Raw genomic sequence first — 21,473 nt, forward strand, 5'->3', positions numbered from 1 at the left:
AGAGGTGGACTATAAAGAAAGCTGAATGCCCAAGAATTGATATTTTGAACTGTGGTGTCGGAGAAGACTCTTGAGAGTCCCTTGGACAGCAAGGAGATTCAAACAGTCCATCCTAAAGGAAATCAATCCTGAATATTCACTGGAAAGACTGATATTGAAGCTGAAACTCCAATACTTTGGTCACCTGATGCATAGAGCTGACTCATTTGAAAAGATTCCGATGGTGGGAAAGATCGAAGGCAGATGGAGAAGAGGATGACAGAGGATGAGATGGTTGGATGGCATCACTGACTCAATGGGCATGAGTTTGAGTAAACTCTGGGAGTTGGTGATGGACAGGGAGGTCTGGTGTACTGCAATTCATGGGGTTGCAGAGTCGGACACGACTGAGCGACTGAACTGAACTGAACTGAGTGACTGAACTGAAGTGAACTGAACTGATGGGTGAGGACATGCTCAGTGAATCTTTAATCCAATTTTCTGTTGATGGGCAGTGCTCTGTTCCCTCCCTGTTGTTTGACCTGAGGCCAAACTATGGTGGGGGTAATGAAGATAATGGTGACCTCCTTCCAAAGGTCCCATGCATGCACTGCTGCACTCAGTGCCCCAATCCTGCAGCAGGCCACTGCTGACTCACGCCTCTGCCGGAGACTCCTGGACCTTCATGGACAAGTCTGGGTCAGTATCTTGTGGGGTCACTGCTCCTTTCTCCTGGGTCCTGGTATGCACCTCCAAGAGTCTATTTCTCCAGTCCTGTGTAAATTCTGTCAGCTGTATGGTGGAGTTAATGGCGACCTCCTCCAAGAGGGCTTATTCCATTCCCAGGTCTGCCGCACCCAGAGCCCCTGCCCTTGTGGCAGGGCACTGCTGACCCATACCTCTGCAGGAGACACTCAAACACTCAAAGGCAGGTCTGGCTCAATCTCCATGGGGTCTCCTGGTGCACACAAGATTTTGTTTAAGCCCTCTGAGTGTCTCTGGTGGGTATGGGGTTTGATTCTAAATGCAATTTTGCCCCTCCTACCATCTTGCTGAGGCTTCTCCTTTGCCCTTGGATATGGGATATCTTTTTTTTTTTTTGGTGGGATCCAACATTTTCCTGTCAATGGTTGTTCAGCAGCAACTTGTAATTTTGGAGTTCTCACAGGAGAAGATGAGGGCATGTCCTTCTACTCCACCATCTTGTACTTACTATCTATTGTGTGCCAGGCACTGTTGTGAGGTGTGGAAGATACTTCAGTTCCCCTGATCCAAAGAGCTTAGAGACTAGTATGGAAACAGACAATTAATAAATTCAATAAAAGCACAATGAAGCTTTTGTTGAGGGCCTTACCCCATGTCCTGGGAGTGGATAGAAAAGATCCCTTTCTAATTTAATGAGTCAGGCAATAGTTTTAACTAGAGAAAGAATTTAACTAGCTTTCTATATTAGAAAGATAAGTTTGACTACAGTGTAGACAAACAATTGGAGGGGCCATGGGAGGAAAACCAGTTAGGAGTCTGTGGCAGTGGCCAAATGAGACCCAACAGTGGCCTCAACTAGGGAGAAGCAGTGGAGATGGAGAGAAAGAGGACACTATAGGGCTTGGTGACTGAAGGAGAAGGAGGAGGCGGTGATGATTCCTGGGTCTCTAGCTCCAGCAATTGAGTAGATGGTGGGGTCATTTATCGAGATGGGAAAGTCTGAGGAACAAACAAGTTCAGGGAAAAAGGTCATGATTTCTTAGATTATTGAGTCTGCGGTGCCAGGAAGACATCCAAGCGGTGAGGTCTGTTACAGAGTTTGTTACATGTTTGGGGTGTTCAAAAGAAGAGTCTGGGCCAGAAACACTAGGAGTCTTCAAAGTAGATCATATTTTAAGCCAAGGTGGTGGATGAGATCATACAGGGAAAGGGTGTGTGTAAGAAGAGAAGAGGGTCTAGAACAGAGCCCTGAGAAACAATATTTATGACAGCATTTCTCAAACTGTGGGCCATGTATTAGTTAAAATATGTACAACTATCATGTGAATGATTGTGGCTTAAATCAAAGATGTTCATTAATTTCATGAAATACAAATTCTGTTGGTCATGCTACCAGAGTTGGTGCAGACTCAGAAATATCATTTTAGAACTGCGTTCTTTCCATTTTTCTGTCCTGCCACCCTCAGTGTGGCAGAGGGGAGCCTCATGGTTGCATGATGGCTGCCACGACTCCAAGTACCATGAGCAGACTGGGTGTTGTGTGTGTGTTAGATGCTCATTCATGTCCGACTCTTTGTGACCCTATGGACTGTAGCCCGCCAGGCTCCTCAGTCCATGGGGATTCTCCAGGCAAGAATACTGGGGTGGGTTGCCATTTCCTTCTCCAGGGGATAATCCCAACCCAGGGATCGAACCTGGGACTCCCACATTGCCTGTAGATTCTTTACCATCTGAGCCACCAAGGAAGTCCCAAGATAGGGTGGGGATGACTTCAAAAGCTGAAAGGGAGGGAGAAAAACTACCAAGAGAAAAAGGGGATTGGAGATTTACTTTGAGTCTGTTTATTGGGTGAAAGTTTATATTTAAAGGCTGTCTTATGCCTTTAAATACAGGATTTGGGTCTCGTGTGGAGAGTGGCTAAAAACAAAGACACAAATGAAGTGGGTAAGGAAAACCCCAGCCATTTGTCTGAGGTTCAGCACTGACAACTTTGTGTTTTTTTCCCTCCTTTCCTTTTTTTAGACATAAGGACAACTTTAACAGCTCTAAAACAGCAGAAGGGACAGAAATGAAAGCTTCTAGGAGCTAAGTGTTAACTAGAACTTCTAGGAGCTAAGAGTTAACTGCTCTCTTTTTGGTTGAATTTAGGGAAACTTTGGCATTGCCTAAGAGGCTCTTTCCAAAAGACCCCATAAGGGAATTGAAGCTACTAAAGTTCTCAGCAACTTTCCCTAAAGCAATCTGTCTTAGTATTTGGAATGGAGGTGAAAGAGGCTAGAATACCAACAGTATAACCAAGTATAAGCTGAATAATGGAGAAGGCAATGGCACCCCACTCCAGTACTCTTGCCTGGAAAATCCCATGGTTGGAGGAGCCTGGTAGGCTGCAGTCCATGGGGTCACTAAGAGTCGGACACGACTGAGTGACTTCACTTTCACTTTTCACCTTCATGCATTGGAGAAGGAAATGGCAACCTACACCAGTGTGCTTGCCTGGAGAATCCCAGGGACGGGGAAGCTTGGTGGGCTGCCATCTATGGGGTCGCACAGAGTCGGACATGACTGAAGTGACTTAGCAGCAGCAGCAGCAAGCTGAATAAATGAATGAGAGAAACAGTGACTTAACAATTCACACATCATCAAAATTAGTTTGCACATTGGTTGGGGGAATGGGCACCATCTTCTGTAACACTGCAGACCTCTTGAAGTGGCAAATGTGATCAGCTGGTGATCGTTTATAAGCTTCCTTCCCATTCATGTGGCTGTAAGAGAATACTCCCAGTGTGGAAAAGTCAGTATTACTCTTAAGGAGCTCATCATTATTTTCATTTCTCTTTGATCATTCCTTGTCTTTCAAGATGAATTAAAGGTGCCACGCTAAATCCCAGAGACACATTCAATAGTTTCCGAATGGCCCCTAGCCAGGGAGCCACAGGAATCATGCACAAGCCCGCAGTGCCACTCTCTCACCTACACAGGGAGGCCGCTGTCCTGAGCCCTGGACTTTAGAGGACTCTGTGTATCACAGGTATGCTCAAACACCTAACTTTGTTAAAGAGCACATGGGCACTCGATCTTGAACTCAGTTTTGGGATAGCGGGACCTGCAACCCTAAACATCCATTCTCATCATAAACATCATCAAGGACCCAGGGCAACAGTTTCAGCCATCTCTTGCCCTTTATCTTCAGAACAAAAGATGCCTGTGACCACATGCTATCAATGTTTCTGGGTTGTTCTGCTGCTAAGGTCAGAGACCCTGCTTTGGAATGCAGAAAGGACTAGGGCAAGAGCAGTGAGGTGAGAGGAAAGGGAACTTGTTCAAAAACTCTTAGAAAGCTTGAATGCTTGGATTCACCCATAATGAGATACTGTTTCCCAGTGACACTGAGCATTCATTTTTGCTTCATGTTTTCATTTGTAACTCCACAGGTGCTCATATATCGGAGTGGTACTTGACAGGAACTACATATTGTGGCTGAAGAGCATTTTGCAGTATGGGTCCTGATTATCTGTAAATATGTTTAGGTATAAAGATCTAGATGGAATGCAAATGAATCATGGTGCGAATTGTTCACATTATTGTATGAATTTTGTGGTTGCTTTGAGAGATGGTGAAATAGCTGTAAAAGTGGTAGTGAATTAAATGAAATCAAAATACGTTGTAATCTTCTGGCCCATTGTACTGTTTGAATATAATGTGAAATTCTTGCTTTTAAACGATTTTGCTGAGAAGGTAAAAAAAATTAAATTTAACGGAATTAAACTTTTTAACATATTTGACATTTATACTTTTTTCTCTATGGAGAAGGCAATGGCACCCCACTCCAGTACTCTCGCCTGGAAAATCCCATGGACGGAGGAGCCTGGTAGGCTGCAGTCCATGGGGTCGCTAAGAGTCGGACACGACTGAGCGACTTCACTTTCACTTTTCACCTTCATGCATTGGAGAAGGAAATGGCAACCCACTCCAGTGTTCTTGCCTGGAGAATCCCAGGGACGGGGGAGCCTGGTGGGCCGTCATCTCTGGGGTCACACAGAGTCAGACATGACGGAAGCGACTTAGCAGTAGCAGCATACTTTTTTCTCTAACTTCTCACATTACCTTTGATGTGCTTCACTCATGCTTTCTTACCCTAAAGAATAAAGCACTTCATGCCTGACAGTTGTGTTTTGGCATCTTTGGCAAAACTGCCCAGCATTTTTTCATTAAAAAAAAATTTGGGGGGGCATTTTAGCCTTACTTCATAAAAACTAATGAAAAAAAGAAAAACCAATACTAGCATAACTCAAACATATAATAAAAACAGAAACGAAAGGCAACAGCATGCTGAAAGCCTCAAATCTTTAGCCTTATTTCATCAGGTTTTTGAACTTCAAACACATGCACTGATAATCGTTTGTGAAAGAAAACACAATCAAAGATGCTTGGAACATCACTAAATTATATATCAAAGAAGTGGGGACTCATTTCTCACAAAATGCTCATGTGAGCTTTAAAAAAATATAGCAGTTAAAATGTGACAGAGAAAAAAGAACATCAAAGAATCTTTTCTATTAAAATCCAACAATTTTCAATTTTTATTTCTTGGAAACAGTTTCTAAATAGTTAAGTATCAGTAGTCAGTTGTGGACCATCAGAAATGAATTGCTTCATACTTCCTGAGTCTTAAAGATCTGCATATCAACAACTTTAGGTTTTATTTTTTGTTGCTGATGCTTTGCTGAGGAAACAATATGGTTATTCTATTTTAAAAACCTAAGAAAATACAGTGATATCTGTTTACTACTCATGACTATTGTTGGTTTGGCAAATAGAGCTTGTTCTCAGTACCCAAAACAACATAACAGAAAGGAAAGACTTTATGCAGGATTATCTGTGAAAAGAACTGGGACAAAACCACAGAAAGACAAAGGAAAATTTAAGAAGATACTCATGTTTATTATCTGATTTACATTCAACAAAGCAAAGGTAGGTGCACAAAGAGCCGTTTGACAAAGTCAAGCCCCAGATATCATACTACAGTATCTCGCCGGCAGCCACAGAGGGCCCCACGTCACTCCCTGATAGCTGTGAAGGCAAAGCGGCCACTCAGTGTCGACTCTGCTGTGCTGCGCTCAGGGTACAGGCTTGCAGGCATCCAACATCAGAGGAGTGGGCCACTGAACACCAGGAGCTCTGGTTCCAGATGTCAAGAGTCAATGTTTGAACAAGTACTAGTTAAGTACCAGAAAAAAATAACAGGCTTTGAATACTGCATAAAAATACACCTTTTCTAGAGAACAGGCTCTTGTGAGCTGCCGATAACATGCCTCCCTCTGTCAAAGTCTGTTTATTCAGGTCAAATCAAGGACATAGAGTACAAAATTTTTTTTAAAAACTACTTTAACAATGGTCATTAACTTTTTTCCAAGACCCATGGGTAAAGCTATTTACATAAGATTTGGGATCATGATAATTCTGGAGAACTTTTAATTCTGAATTCACAGGGAAGGTATCCCTCCTAGCAACAGGATACTCAGAAATACCTGAGGTATAATCATTGAGAGCCTTCAGAAGAAAAAACAAAGATTGGCGTTTTCCAAACTGGCATTAAAGTACCTACACAGTGGATACAAGAAAATTAAAATGTGAACAGTGCTAAAGCATAACAGATAAATTAAGAAAGAACTTGCTACAAGGCTCCAGTTCTTACTATCCTTTGCACACTATTTCATTATAATAGAGAGTCTCAGGCAGTATTCAAAAATGATTTTAGATGGAAATTTCAAAAACAACAAAACCCAATTTCAAAACAGGATTCATTTCTAGAGACAAGCAAGCATCAGTTTATAATCCTTGTGTTTCTGGTGGAACAGCAACATCAGTTTAATTTTCAAGAACCAAAGTCTGCTTTTCTTTAATCAGACAGGCTTATTTGGCTGTGAATACGCTCTTGCCCTGCCTCTAAAGCGATCATTTTAGCATCAGTTATTTTACAAATATACTAATTATACATAACATGCCCAAATCTTGCTTAACTTATAGCTGTTTATATAATATACATAAACTCTGATAATTTAACACTTTGTACTACTCTCTGGCCCTACATTTTCCTAGATCCTGATGTTTCTCGGCAACTGGCAATAGGAAGATTACTTTCTTAGAGAATAAATAAAAAGCTTAAAGAATTGTCTAAAATAAGCACCCCAGAGTTACTTTATGAAGTAGAAACTCAAATATTATCATTTAAAATGGGAATATTTTAGACATTGAAGCATCAGGAATTCTTCTGGTTCACATTCAGGACACTGACATTCACTTACATACCAGCTGGAATCCTTTCTGAACATCTATGTATACAGTCTTCTGACTTCAGAAGGACTGAGCAAGGGGGAGAAAACAGGGAGAGGACACTCTCACTTTTAATTTTGAGAAATTTATTTAGAAAAGTCTTATTAAAAGATCTTTAAAAAGCACAGAAAACCCACACGTTTTACTACTGCATATGTGTTTTGAGCACATGAAGCAGCTCGAGAAGAGAGAAGGCCCTCTTCTGGTCTGTAACAGGTGTACGGATGGGAGCCCCAGGAGCAAAACTCCCATCAAGAATACTTCAGAAAAGGCCTTGCACTTTAAGTCAGAACAAAGGGGCAAAAAATCTGCTAATGAAACACTGAAAAGATCAAGTAACATGCCTCCCCTTTTCAAAAATAACTAGCCCCCTTCTAGCTTCTCTCTATTATGCCTTTTGTGTGATGGCATTTCTTTCTGAACTTCATGGCCGAGATAAAGACCTTGGTCAGCAATACTCAAAAAACAGGTCTGTTTCTTCCTAATTCACAGCCTTGCATCACACCACTGGAAGCTGAAACCTAATCCCCGAGTTTCACTTTGCCATTTCACATAGTTAAAAACAAAAACAGAATCTCAGAGAAAAAACAAAAGCTTTGACTTTCCCAATGAAAAGTCATTCTCTAATTCTAGATATTAAGAAAAAGGCAAATGTGTCTTAATTTTATTTTATATTAAAAAACAATCTCAAAGCAAGCACCTGGGTTTTACTTCAGTTTATAATATTAGACTGTGCCTGAGAATTTTTGTGCAAATACATGTCATTCTTCATTAAAAACATGCATAGCATATTTTGGAAAAAGTTTACTTGCAATCAACTTTCCTTACAAAAACCCTTATAGACATAAACACACAACATTCTCAAATTCCTATTGATTGCACTTCTGGTTTAACCTTTCCAGCCTCCAAGGAAATTTGAAAGACATGTAACTATGTTCATACAACTTGGTCATTACATTTATTCAGAATAAATATTCTGAAAACGAGATTCCTTGGTTCCAATGTACCCACACTTCCCTTCTTAAAATAAATCCTTCCTACCCCCATCCCCAACTTACACTGTTTGAGGGGGATATTGTATAAAAATACAAATTAAAAAACTGAACACTTATTAATCACAAATGCAAAAGGAATGTGGATGACGTTTGGGCTTCCAGGGGTTCAAAGTCCTGAAAACAGAAAGCAAAAAGGGAGTCTCCACTACTCTGATCTTACGAAAAAGGTGAAATTCCTTGTTTGATAATGCAGTGAGCTTACTTTCTGATGGATGTGTAATTTAACCAGACGTTAACAGGGGCCAACATAAAGGCCATATCACTGTTGTCTCAGTAACAGACCGAGTTTACCCCAGCAACCTTCTGGAACAGCTTCTAAAGGCAGTGGTCCAAGCTGCTCCTTCTTCTATCCCATCTCCTAACCTAGGTCCTTCTTGCTTATGCTCACCAGAAGTAAGTGTACTAGGAAGTTCAGTATTTCTGGTGTGTTTCAATATTACTGGATTTATTTTCTAGTCACTTTTTATTTTCAAGACAAGAAAAACCAACTGAAGGACTACATTCAACCTTTTTTCTTTCCCTTGCCTCCAAATACTCATGACCCATTCATTTATACTTTCAAGTTATCAGACAGACCTCATGCTAATCCTGTTTCCATTCGTTCACCCTCCCCTTTCTACATTCACAACCCTTCTGCGACATTCCTTTTCTCTCAGACAAGACTACATATAAACAGTGCAAATCTTTCCTTCATGTGCTAACTTGATAAGACATCAGTCAACTGCTGAACTTCAGTCCTCCTTCAGGATATCCATTTTGGGGGATGATGTGCAAACTGGGGTGCTGAAGCTACCCAACATGACTGGAAGACTCTGATTCCTCCTCAGTCCACTCAGTAAATTGCTCCCTGAATTTAAATAGACAGCAGAGTTTGGTCTTTGAAGACCATTTTCTGCTTTTTGGCTTCTTCCATTTGCCTGGGCCTCGGGGGTCTTGATCACTCTGGCTATCCCCAGTCTCTTCAGCCTGTCCACTAAGTTCATCTTCAACTGGCCAACATCAGGAGGGTTTCGGGATGGTCTCAGGCCATACATCTCTTGGAGGAATGTTTCTGCTGGTCGGGAGGCCAAAAAATTTTCAGAGAGATGCACTCGAGGCTCCATGGGCAAAGGAGAAGGGCAAGGTGAATGAGATGGTGAATTTGGTGGTGTGGAAGGGGTAGACAGGCCTCGAGGGAGAGGCTGGAGGAGGGGGTTCTCTGAAATTGGGCTGTGGTACACTTTAGCGGAGATGCCTCGCTCCTGTAGAAGTTTGGCCAAGCTCACGGTGCTGCTGAAGGTTATGGTGGAATCTCGTCGGTTAGTGATAGATTCACCAACGCTGAGCCTGTAGGACACGGCAGGAGAATTCATTGCTGTGTTTGATGAACTGCTACCACTGCTTGCACAGGATAAGGAAGGGAAGCCAGAGCTTTACAAAGGAAAAAAAAAAAAGCAGGAGGGAGTGTTTAAGAATAAAAAGTAATCCGAAGTGAGCATTTAAGGTAATTACAGTAGTTATCCATAGCATATGTAGAGGAACAGATAACACATCAGTATCTGAGGAATGAAAATCCTGATGTGTTACTTCAAAGATTGGTTATTTGTAATTTAGTCATTAACTTACTGAAACATATTTATTTTCACAGAATATGAAAAAGTTTACTATACTCTTAGATAAATTTATTCTTAAATTTTAACTCTAAAATATGTCACCTGTGGAAATATAATTAAAATTTATGATTAAAAAATCAAAGAAATTTAAATACTGAAGAAAATAAACTTTAGAAATTTTTATTAATATATCCATTCTGTAAAGCAAAATAAACCAAAAGATGATAACCCACAGTTTAACAATTCTTCAACCCTTTAGAAAATACAATATTTCAAAATTAAATCTAAGATGCTCTTTGAAGGAGAAACTTATTTCTTCATAATATTGTAATTATTCTAAATAATTAAATATTTTAAAATTATTTTAATAATTATTCTTCTCTACTTCTAGTTAACATTATCCCTGCAATGTTCTAGGTATCTCTGGAAACTACCGTAGATTCTTTTGGGAAGTGGTAGGATAGAAACTACAGCAATATTGCTTATTGTTTTAGCCTGTGTAATACATGATTTGGACTGCCCAGAGGTTTCTGCCTTTGCCTTCTGCTTCTGGGAGGTAATCTATGCCATGTTTGCTAGAAGTATGTTTGTTCAGGAAGGAGAGAGACTGGCCACACTAGCTAGATCTTGGGGTGGACTTGGCCATAGCCTATAGTTGTAGGGACTGGCCATGCCAGAAAAACTAACCCTGTGATTCAGGGTTGAAGCTTTGGGTCAGTGGACCCGGGGGTGAGTTATTATATTTATAGTGAGTTATAACTATATGGGTAGTCAATCATGCCTTCCACAGTGAAAGCTCAGTAAAAAATCTGGACCCTGAAGCTTAGGTGAACTTCCCTGGTTGGCAGTACTCTGTGTGACTGTCAAACATCAATTCCAGGAAAGTAATGAACCCTAAGGAAGCTTCATGTGTAGAGTCCTCCCAGACTCTGACCTGTCAGAGTCTCTTCCTTCAGCTAATTTTATCCTGTAACCTTTCCCTGTAATAAATAGTAACCATGTGCACGATAGCTTTCAGAGAGTTCTGTGAGTCCTTCTAGAATATCAGTCTAACAAGAGCATGGTTTTGGGAATCTCCTGAACCAGCAGGTGGTATCAGAACAGAGGGCAGTCTTGTACCGAGAACTAGTTCCTCCAGTTGTTCCATTTGGCTAATACTCTGTATAGGCTCAGTTGGGTCATTTACTACCTCTCTATCCTCGGACCAGTCACCCAAAAGTTCTATGCCTCACTTTCTTCATTTAGACACTACATAATCGCTCTTTGTCTCCTTGTAAGAGTTATAATCATCAAATGATTATATTCTAAAGGCAAATTATCACAGAACATTAAAATTCTAGGAATTAAAAAGACAGTAATTAAAAAAAGAAATTTAGTAAAATATATTTGAAGAAAGTAGTAAGGATTCCAACTGCCCAGCCCCTCTTACCTGGGGGTAACCTGAGTGATATCAGAGGGATGTAATATCCTACAGGTGGTGAATGTAAATGTCGAGTTTGTGCAGGACAGACACTTGCCTGGGTTTGAGGTTGCAACTGACGTGGAGAATTTTAGAGAATCAAACACAAAATTGAAAGACTAGGTTAATAATGTAGAAAGTTCATTATTAATAATATGACATTTATCAAGTATCTTTTATACAAAAATTCCACAATCTAGAGATGAAATATACACACTGTAATAGTATCCACTGATCAATACATAGCTGAATCCTTCAATAATTTGAAATTGTAATCAAACGGATTTAAAACAGCTTAGAAACAAGAGAAAAACACATTCTGAAAAAAAAAAAAAATCAAACCATCTAAAAACTAGTCATCAATCTTTCTAGCCAAACTACTCCAGTGGTTCTCAATGTGTGATGTGCACCATGTATTGCCAGGAGAAATATCAATAACCTCAGATATGCAGACGACACCACCCTTATGGCAGAAAGTGAGGAGGAACTAAAAAAGCCTCTTGATGAAGTGAAAGTGGAGAGTGGAAAAGTTGGCTTAGAAGTCAACATTCAGAAAACTAAGATCGTGGCATCTGGTCCCATCACTTCATGGGAAATAGATGGGGAAACAGTGACTGACTTTATTTTTTTGGGCTCCAAAATCACTGCAGATGGTGATTGCAGCCATGAAATTAAAAGACACTTACTTCTTGGAAGGAAAGTTATGACCAACTTAGATAGCATATTCAAAAGCAGAGACATTACTTTGCCAACAAAGGTCCATCTAGTCAAGGCTATGGTTTTTCCAGCGGTCATGTATGGATGTGAGAGTTGGACTGTGAAGAAAGCTGAGCACCGAAGAATTGATGCTTTTAAACTGTGGTGTTGCAGAAGACTCTTGCGAGTCCCTTGGACTGCAAGGAGATCCAACCAGTCCATCCTAAAGGAGATCAGTCCTGGGTGTTCATTGGAAGGACTGATGCTGAGGCTGAAACTCCAGTACTTTGGCCACCTCATGCGAAGAGTTGACTCATTGGAAAAGACCCTGATGCTGGAAGGGATTGGGGGCAGGAGGAGAAGGGGACAAAAGAGGATGAGATGGCTGGATGGCATCACCGACTCGACGGACATGAGTTTGGGTAAACTCCGGGAGATGGTGATGGACAGGGAGGCCTGGCGTGCTGCGATTCATGGGGTCTCAAAGAGTCGGAGATGACTGAGTGACTAAACTGAACTGAACTGATGGGATCTACAGGTCAGAACTACTTTCACAGCAACATTAAGATGCTGTCTGTCTTTCCTATTGGGCTGGCGTTTGCACTGCTGATGCAAAGGTGACACTGAATAAAGCTGTGGGCTCCTGAGCACAAAACAGGGCAAAAGCACCAAGTGGTACTAGCATCTCTCACTGCTGTCCAACTATGGTAGCAAAAAAAAAGGCCAAATTCACATTAAAATGCGCCTGATGAAGCAGTATAAATTATTAAATCTTGGCCCTTGAATCTTTTTAATATTCTATGTGATGAAATGGGAAGTAAGTATTAAGTACTTCTTTGCAGCATACAGAGATACAATGCTTACGTGAAGGAAAGGCACAAGTGCAATTAAGTTTTATCTTTTTTGACAGAACAGCATTTTTACTTAAAAGAACAATTAATACAAAAACTGCAGTTATTCAGATTTGCATATGTGGCACCATTTTTTTTTTTAACTTTTTATTTTATATTGAGGAATAGCCGACTAATAATGTGAGAGTTTCAGGTGGACAGCAAAGGGACTCAGCCAAACATATACATGTATCCATTCTCCCCCAAACTCCCCTCTTATTCAGACCAAATAACACTGAGCAGAATTCCCTGTATTATACAGTATGGCAACATTTTCTTCAAAAAAAAATGTAGTGAGCCTGTCTCTTCAAGAAAATAGCTGAAAGGATTTGCTGCCAGTGACAAAATTTGAACTTTGAAGTGAAAATGACTGTTTTGGTAGACTTGAACCCACCACTGAGAGCTTGAAAGCTTCCTAGTACTAAAAGACTTACCCAATGAGATAGGTGGGTAATATTACATGATTTTATTGTATTATATAATGAAATGTGTCAACATTTGGAAGATCTGCATAACTTAGTGAACCAATATTTTCCAAATGACCAGTGCATGATGTTATAAAATCGTGCATGGGTAAAAGATGTATTCAGAGTGTAGAACAGACTAATAGATTTTAATGTAACAAAGTACGAAAAGTTTTAGATTTACATTGTTATAAACCTTAAAGAAACTACCCCTTATCAAGTGTTGGTGTAATATTCACAAGTATCTGAAGAGGCTATTAAAACACACTTTCCTTTTCCAACCAGATATCTGTGTGAGGCTGTACTTCCTTTTTTTAAACTTTAAGTTTTTTTTAATTTTATTGAGGTATAATTGATTTACAATGTTGTATTTCAGGTATACAGCAAAATGATTCAGTTATATATATAAACATATATTATTTTATATTCTTTTCCTTTATAGATTATTACAAAATATTGAGTATAGTGCCCTGTGCTGTAAATTTGGTCCTTAGGTCCTTGTTGGTTATCGATTTTATATAATAGTAGTAGTGTGTATCTGTTAATTCCAAACTTCAAATTTATCCCTCCCTCCCTCCTTTCTTTTTCGGTAGACATGTATTTGTTTCCTACATCTGTGGATCTATTTCTGTTTGGTATATAAGTTCATTTATATTAGTTTTTTAAAAATTCCACATATAAGCAATATCATATAATATTTGTCTTTCTCTGTCTTGCATACTTCCCTTAGTATGATAATATCTAGGTCCATCCATATTGCTGCAAACACCATTATTTCGTTCTTTTTATGGCTGAATAATTCTGTTGTATTATGTAATATATATGCATCACATCTTCTTTATCCATTCATCTGTTGATGGACATTTAGGTTGATTCCATATCTTGGTTATTGTAAACAGTGCTGCAATGGATACTGGGGTGCATGTAGCTTTTCAAATTAACGTTTTCTCTAAATACATACCCAGGAATGGGATTGCAGGATCATATGGTAGCTTTATTTTTAGTTTTTAAGGAACTTTCATACTGCTGTCCACAGTGGCTGTACCAATTTACAGTCCCAACAGTGTAGGGTTCCTTTTTCTCTACATCCTCTCCAGCATTTATTATTTGCAGATTTTTTGATGATGGCAAGGCTGTATTTTCTTCAAGTGTGCATGCTCAGTCACTTCAGTCACATCCAACTTTCTGCAATCCTATGGACTGCAGCCCACTAGGCTCATCTGTCCATGGGATTCTTCAGGCAAGAATACTGGAGTAGGTTGCCGTGCCCTCCTTTAGAGGATCTTTCCAACTCATGGATCAAGCCCGTATTTCCTGTGTCTCCTGCATTGTAGGTGGATTCTTTACCCCCTGAGCCAACTGGGAAGCTTGTATTTTCTTCATACTCTCAATCAAAACAACATATTGTAATAGACTGAATGTAGATGCTGACACAAGAATCCTGCTATCTTCTATTAATCTGTAAATTAGGGACTTGCAAAATTATAAAACTAAACCATTTTTCTCACTACTTGAAAAAATACAGCTGTTTTTCATAAAATATATTATTTGTGTTAATATGTAACTATTTTAAAATAATGAGTTAATAAATATTTTAATAATTTCTCAGTTTTTATTTCTAATATGGTAAATTATAAGTAGATACAACCCACACAGACATGCTCTCTGGAATTCTTCATGATTTTTAAGAATGTAAAGATGGGATGGGGAGGGAAGTAGGGGGGATGTTCAAGTGAGAGGAGACATGGGTTAACCTATGTCTGGTACATGTTGATTTTTGGTAGAAACCAACACAATACTATAAAGCAATTATCCTTCAATTGAAAAAAAAAAAAAAGAGTTTAGAGAGATGCTGAGTCCTAAAGGTTTGTGAACCATTGACTGAATTGCTCTCTCCTCTCTGCCTGATCTATTTATGCAGGTTGGCTAAGACCTGGAGAGAATCAGAAGGGGCACTTACGCTATACATTTCTACTACCCTATTTTCAAGATGAGTACACTCCAGTAAGACTTAAGTAGAGGCAGTCAGCTGATCATACAGTGATGCAGAAAGCAAAGTACTACTGGTTACAAGCTATACTCTTCTCACCTGTAACTGGACCACCAGCTGAAGTCATGGGTGGCAGGAAGATTCCTGTTACTGGCTGGGATATTGATGTTTTCTGTTCCACTTGAAGAGGTTGCTGAACCTGAAAAGTGATACCCTCCTCTTCATCTTCTTCTAAATCTGAGAGGTGATAGATGGCATCCTTGGGCAACTGGGTAAAGCCTTTAGTGATGACACCTGGTCGTGGGTCAAGAATGGTTCCTAAATTTGGTTGAGCAAGTTGCTGCCATTGATGCAGAGTTTGTGATCCTGAGTATGCAAACAAAAAAAGGAACAGGTTTTAAATTTCCCACAAATATTAAATCTTGAAAGAAGCTAAAATTATGTGTGTAAAAAAGTAATGATAATAATAAAACTGTTTTTTCAGTCTTATTATTTTGGTAAAATTTGTACATTGAAGTTCTCTGTGGAAAACTAACAAGATGCTAAAGGTATGAATAATCATCTTTTTATTTCAAAAGTTAACTTTAAAAAGAACATCTAAAGCAGGGGTGAAAAAGCCAAGTCAACATGCTTAATAGGAACTAGAATGCTGAGGCAGTGATGAGAAGAGATATGTACAATGTGGGGCTGTGTTTTTCCAGGTGACAAAAATCAATATTCCTCTGTTTTGGAACTATGCTTACGAGCTTTGAACTCAAAAGCTAGGCTCCTATGTTGGAAGGCATCTTGAATTACAGTGATTTTTTGTATACTTCTCCACTGTGTTCATGTCCTTTCACCAGGATCTCAGGGAGAGTAGGAAAGCTAAGGAAATGATAAAAGGAGGACATATCCTCACTATTTCTGTCTGCAAATGCAGGTTAATGATCATCCCAAGTGCCTGCACCAGATGCAGTTGCTACTTGTCACTAAGAGTCATTTAATCCTAAAAATAGCTGCAAATATCTGCACTGACCATTAATAAAATGAACATAACACCTTTGAGTTTGAGAGGTCCTTCTAGGTTATCAACTCAAAATTCTGTCTAATGCAGACTCTTTTATGGTAATAGCAGAGGATCATTTGAAGATTGTCAATATTCCATGAAACAAAGAAATCTATTTTAAATTCAAGTCCCATTTTAAGACAGAATAGAAACTGACTTGAAATTAACAACATTTTCTAACTGAACAAAAGAAAAATACAGACACACATACCTCTAAGTAAAAGACACTCTTTGGGTAAAGAACTCTTTCTTGAAACAAAAGGTAGAGATGAAGTATTCCATCTAGATTATTTTTACTCATCTGTCATATCTCATTTATCTTATCATGAAAACTGCTATCAAGGATGTGTACATGCATTCTAAGTTGCTTCAGTCATGCCCAACTCTGTGCAACCCTACAAACTGTAGCCTGCTAGGCTCCTCTGTCCATGGGATTCTCCAGGCAAGAATACTGGAGTGGGTTGCTGTGCCCTCCTTCAGGGGGCCTTCCTAACCCAGGGATTGAACCCACATCTCTTACATCTTCTGCACTAGCAGGTGGATTCTTTTCCACTAGTGCTATCTGGAAAGCCCCACTATCAAGGATATTCCTCAGCAAAGGACAAGAAAAGATTACTTCTCTTCCCCCACATTTGTATAAAAACAACATCTGTAGAAGAGAACTGACAGCTGATGGCGTGGAGAATGCAAATCTCTTCATTAATTTTCCACAAAGTTCTGCAGTGCATGGTCACATGAACAGTGAAGATTTAGGGATAATAAAGATAGCTCCTGCACAATTACAAGAGACATGTCCTTTCCAGGGGAAGGCAAAACCATAAGCAACATCGCTTAGAAATGGCCCTCACTTATTACCTTCAAGGGGCTTGACAATTTGTAATTTTTCAGGCATAAAACCTCGAAGGCAACTGGCACTGCTTAGGTCTGTGATCTCCGATTGGTCGGTGTAGAGGGAGGCCAGGCTCTCTGTGGGCGTGCCACAGCCACTACCCTCTTCTTTCTGGTCAGCCAGAACTTGGATCTTCCGCTGCCATTCTTCTGCAAAGAACTGCTTCTCACTTAAGTAGTTCTGTCGCCGAAGACTAAGGCGATGAAGTGCTGTTGCCAAATCGCTCTCTGTAGAGGGTCCTGGTTGATCCGCCTTCTGGATGTTCCTATGGGAAAATCATATTCACTGACTACATCTGTGAGGGTCAGAAGCACAGCAAAGAGCTCTCCTTTCCACAATGGTGAATGTTCGAGAGACTGATCTTAAAAACACGTATTTTTCTTAGATAGCTGGAATACAGAAATAGTAACAAACCCAGATCTCTAATACTACATTGTACCATTTTTATAGATCATTTCAGATGACTTCAGATAGGCTATATTATGTTGTGTTTATTAAAATTTCTGTTTCACTTAATTCATTTAGCTATAAATGTTATCTTGTTTCACTGAATCTATAATACCATTGAGGGCAAGAGATATCATTATTTTATGTATTACTAAGAAATTAAAAATGCTACTCATTATACTACAACACATCATTAACAGCAAAAGATAAACAATTTCAAAAATATTAAAATGTGAAAAAATTTACTTTAGGCCATAAAATCCACTATGAATACTGCAGACATTTAAAAGAAAACAAGATTCATAAATACTGTATTTTCATAGTTCTGCAACACAGTTTTTCACTTCTCAAGATTAAAAAAATCGGAGATATCTTACAACTGATACCAAAAGAAAGAGTAGTAAGCCAAGTTTTAGGCATTCCACGTGTGAATTCACATAGATGTTCTTGTTAGATCTTTTCCTAAGGTAACTGTGTACAATGAGGTAGTATCAACACATAAGGCTACCATGGGTGCAGAATCTACCCCTAAGACCAGACAATACAATAAAAAACCCAGGGTAATGGACTTCTGCATTAGGAATGACTTCTCTCAGGTGCCAAACATCTAATTTTCAAAAACTTTCAGTTGACTTTCCAGTAATTCTCTTTAATTTCTAGTTAAACAAAATTCAATGAACTGAATTAATAAAAAAACAGAAACAGAAATCTCAATTTAAACAAATAGGAAATTAAGAGCAATCTAGTTTTCCTTAATAGGTATTCAAGATTATTGTTTATCGTAAAGGCACCAAAGCTGAAATTATGAGCACGGGTTATGAGAAACTATCATCTAATGCTATGCATAACTGCCAATGACCAAGCAGATTCAAACAAATTTGATTCTGAACACAAAGACAGAGACTCAAATTTTGCCAAACCAGAGAAGAAAGAAGTAAAGAATTTTATAGTTCAATGCAAACTCCATTTTGAATATAATTAATTAAACCTTTCACTCCAGTGATCCGTCTAACGAATAATGATACAAGGCATCACTACTGAATTCGAACTGATAGTTCCTTTCAGTGTTGTCTTCAGACAGCACAGAACAATGCTGAAATTTTTGTGTGAATCCATGTTTCTTACCCTGGATCTTCCTCCAAGTTACTCTTCTGGGTTGTTTTGCCCTCTGTTGGTTCTAAGCCAGATTCAAATGGTTTTGCTGTCATGATGACACTCGAGCGGTTGGAGCCTGGGATGGGCAGTAGAATTGGGAATGGGACAGAGCGACCCCGGGTGTCATTGGCAGCCTTGACCGTGTCAAATACCCGTTTCTGTTGGGCTCTGTCAAAAAAGAAGTGTTTATTATTGCCACTGCCTACCATTGGAGTACTCTAGAAAAGATGCATGTAAATGCAGCTCATTAAAAACAAAGCCACCCTGAAGAGCCTCTGAAGTTTGGGAGAAATTATTAGAAAATAAATTTCAGGACAAGAGAATGCTCTCACAGATGGGAGCACTATCAGGAAAGAACTGAATAGTAAGTAGATATACTACTGAATCTCATAATACTGGTCACTTTGGATTGTAGCTGCTTTTCAATTTCCATCCCAATGGTCTAGTAACAACACATACGACCTGTACTTACTTTTGTTTAAAGAGAGAAGATTCCTCATCCAAACTCAACTTCTTACGCATGGTCCCCTCAATCTCAGCTGCCAGGGATTCCTAAGAAAAGAGTTTGAGGGTACTAACAGTGATTAACTAAGAAGCCTGTTATGAGAAATAAACGACCTTTCAATTATCTAATAGAATTCCCAGAATCCAATACTTTCAGTGTTATAGTAAAAGAAAACACAAGAAAACAGTCATAAGCTAAAATGCAGGGGAAGAAAAGAGACATTCTGGAAATGTAGCTTTTATTAAGAAACGACTACTTTTTCATCATATATATTTTTACAGGAAGCAATGGGAAAAGCCAATTATGATATATAAATGTATTACATATACAGATACACAAAAATAAAAGGTTTGAAAGGCTATAAACCAAGAGGTTAATAGTGATTCTGTGGAGGTCAGGATTTGATAGTATTTAACCATTTCTTTTTGGTCCTCTCTAGTTTCTAACTTTTCTATAATGAACATGTAAAGCTTTTACAATATAAAAAATTGTTTAAAATAAAAATCAGCAATCCTTTCCTTCCCCTGATCAAAGGTGAAAATTCAATTAGCATGGATGGTAGACTCAATGGGGCTGACAATGACTAGAATTGGAGGTACTGGTGTGAACTCATGATGTTAAATATGCATAGAAACATAAGATATGAATAGAAAGATAGATATACATGTGTTTATATGGGTGCATATGAACATACATATATTTCCTAGTTCTATCTGTTGAGAGGGACTGAAAGCAATAATAACTCTAGTGGCAAGGCATACCTAGCACCCAGATTTTGGTTCTAAGTATCATTCCTCACTAAAAATAACCAGAGCTCCTTGGAGAATGGCTGATCTGAAGGCCGGGCCAGGGAAAGGGCAAGAAGAGCCTGAAGGAGATCCTACTGACCACATCTGGGACAATTTAAGTATCAAAATAAAAAAGAGTAATGATGGCTTATAATCCACTGATTAAAATAGGAATTCATGGGTCTATACTGCATAACCTAAATGAACAAATGAATAAATAAATGAGACAGAAAAGTTCTGACAAAAGAATGCCAATTTTAAAAAGCTGAAAAAAAATGATGGAATTAAAAAGTCACCATTTGGCAACCATCATAGTAATAACTGAGTCAGATACATCCCAATTAATGGGTGCTAAAACTAGTGGGTAAAGCTTGATGGGGAACATAATATTTAAACAGTATCAAAGTATCACCCCAAAATAGTTATTTTGATCACTTGGTTAAAGTAGTATCTGACAATTTTCATCACTGAAAAGTTAATTAGTAATGTTAATTCAATTAACTAGTAATTAATTAACAATGACTAACCTTACAGTGAAAAAAAACTGGCAGATATTACCTTAACCAAGGGATCAAAGTTAATTAACATCATCAGTAATGGGACAAAAAGACAATGTGTGCCTCCCAATACAATGCACTGAGGAGAATATGGCATTATTTCTGCTGAAAATGCATTGCTGCTGCTAAGTTGCTTCAGTCGTGTCCGACTCTGTGCGACCCCATACACAGCAGCCCACCAGGCTCCCCCATCCCTGGGATTCTCCAGGCAGGAACACTGGAGTGGGGTGCCATTTCCTTCTCCAATGCATGAAAATGAAAAGTAAACGTGAAGTCGCTCAGTCATGTCCAACTCTTATCGACCCCATGGACTGCAGCCTACCAGGCTCCTCCATCCATGGGATTCTCCAGGCAAGAGTACTGGAGTGGGGTGCCATTGCATTACCTAAATCTAATTGTGGGGAAACAACAGACAAATCAAAACTGAAGACATTCTACAAAGGTCATAAATGACAAAACAAAGACAGAAGAACTGTTCCAGACTGTAACAACCCAATGCAATGTACCCTTCAAAGGTCATTGTTGGGACAATTGGCGAAATTTAAATGGGCTCTGTGGATGAGACAGTGATAGTATTGTATCAATGTCAATATCCTGGAGTTGATGGTTGTATGTGGTTAGGTAGGAGAATGTCCTTGAGAGGATCCTTTTTTTTTTTTTAATACATACACACTGAAGTATTAAGGGGTAATAGGGTTACTAACAACCCTGTTACTCTCAAGGACCATCAAATCTTAAGCAAGTTTCCTTAAATACATAATATTTTTATCAGTTCCTTACCCCAGAGAAAACTCCATATGGCTGAGAGAAGTAGAGATGAGCTGCAGGGCTAGATCTACTGCGAAGTTCCTTTATTTCTTCTTGAGATTCATGTAGCATTCCAAGACACTCCATATTCCTGTCTTGTAACTCATGAAGCTGAAA

The 21,473-nt window shown here is 39.1% G+C and overlaps 1 protein-coding gene across 2 annotated transcripts in view; it reads right to left on the reverse strand.

Moving 5' to 3' along the window:
* Positions 1-5,601: 5,601 nt before the first annotated feature.
* TRAK2 (trafficking kinesin protein 2) overlaps positions 5,602-21,473 on the reverse strand; it is a 72,851-nt gene continuing 56,979 nt past the window's right edge. For both annotated transcript variants that reach the window (XM_027564340.1, XM_027564350.1), the window contains exons 10-16: positions 21,330-21,467; positions 19,172-19,251; positions 18,670-18,867; positions 17,064-17,362; positions 15,263-15,529; positions 11,094-11,199; positions 5,602-9,482 (exon numbers count right to left, since the gene is read on the reverse strand). In XM_027564340.1, the coding sequence (XP_027420141.1) occupies positions 8,804-9,482; positions 11,094-11,199; positions 15,263-15,529; positions 17,064-17,362; positions 18,670-18,867; positions 19,172-19,251; positions 21,330-21,467 (1,767 nt within the window). In that variant the 3' untranslated portion in view covers positions 5,602-8,803. The remainder of the gene's footprint in view (positions 9,483-11,093; positions 11,200-15,262; positions 15,530-17,063; positions 17,363-18,669; positions 18,868-19,171; positions 19,252-21,329; positions 21,468-21,473) is intronic.

Source organism: Bos indicus x Bos taurus, chromosome 2, assembly GCF_003369695.1.
Source record: "Bos indicus x Bos taurus breed Angus x Brahman F1 hybrid chromosome 2, Bos_hybrid_MaternalHap_v2.0, whole genome shotgun sequence".
Classification (NCBI taxonomy): Eukaryota; Metazoa; Chordata; class Mammalia; order Artiodactyla; family Bovidae; genus Bos; species Bos indicus x Bos taurus.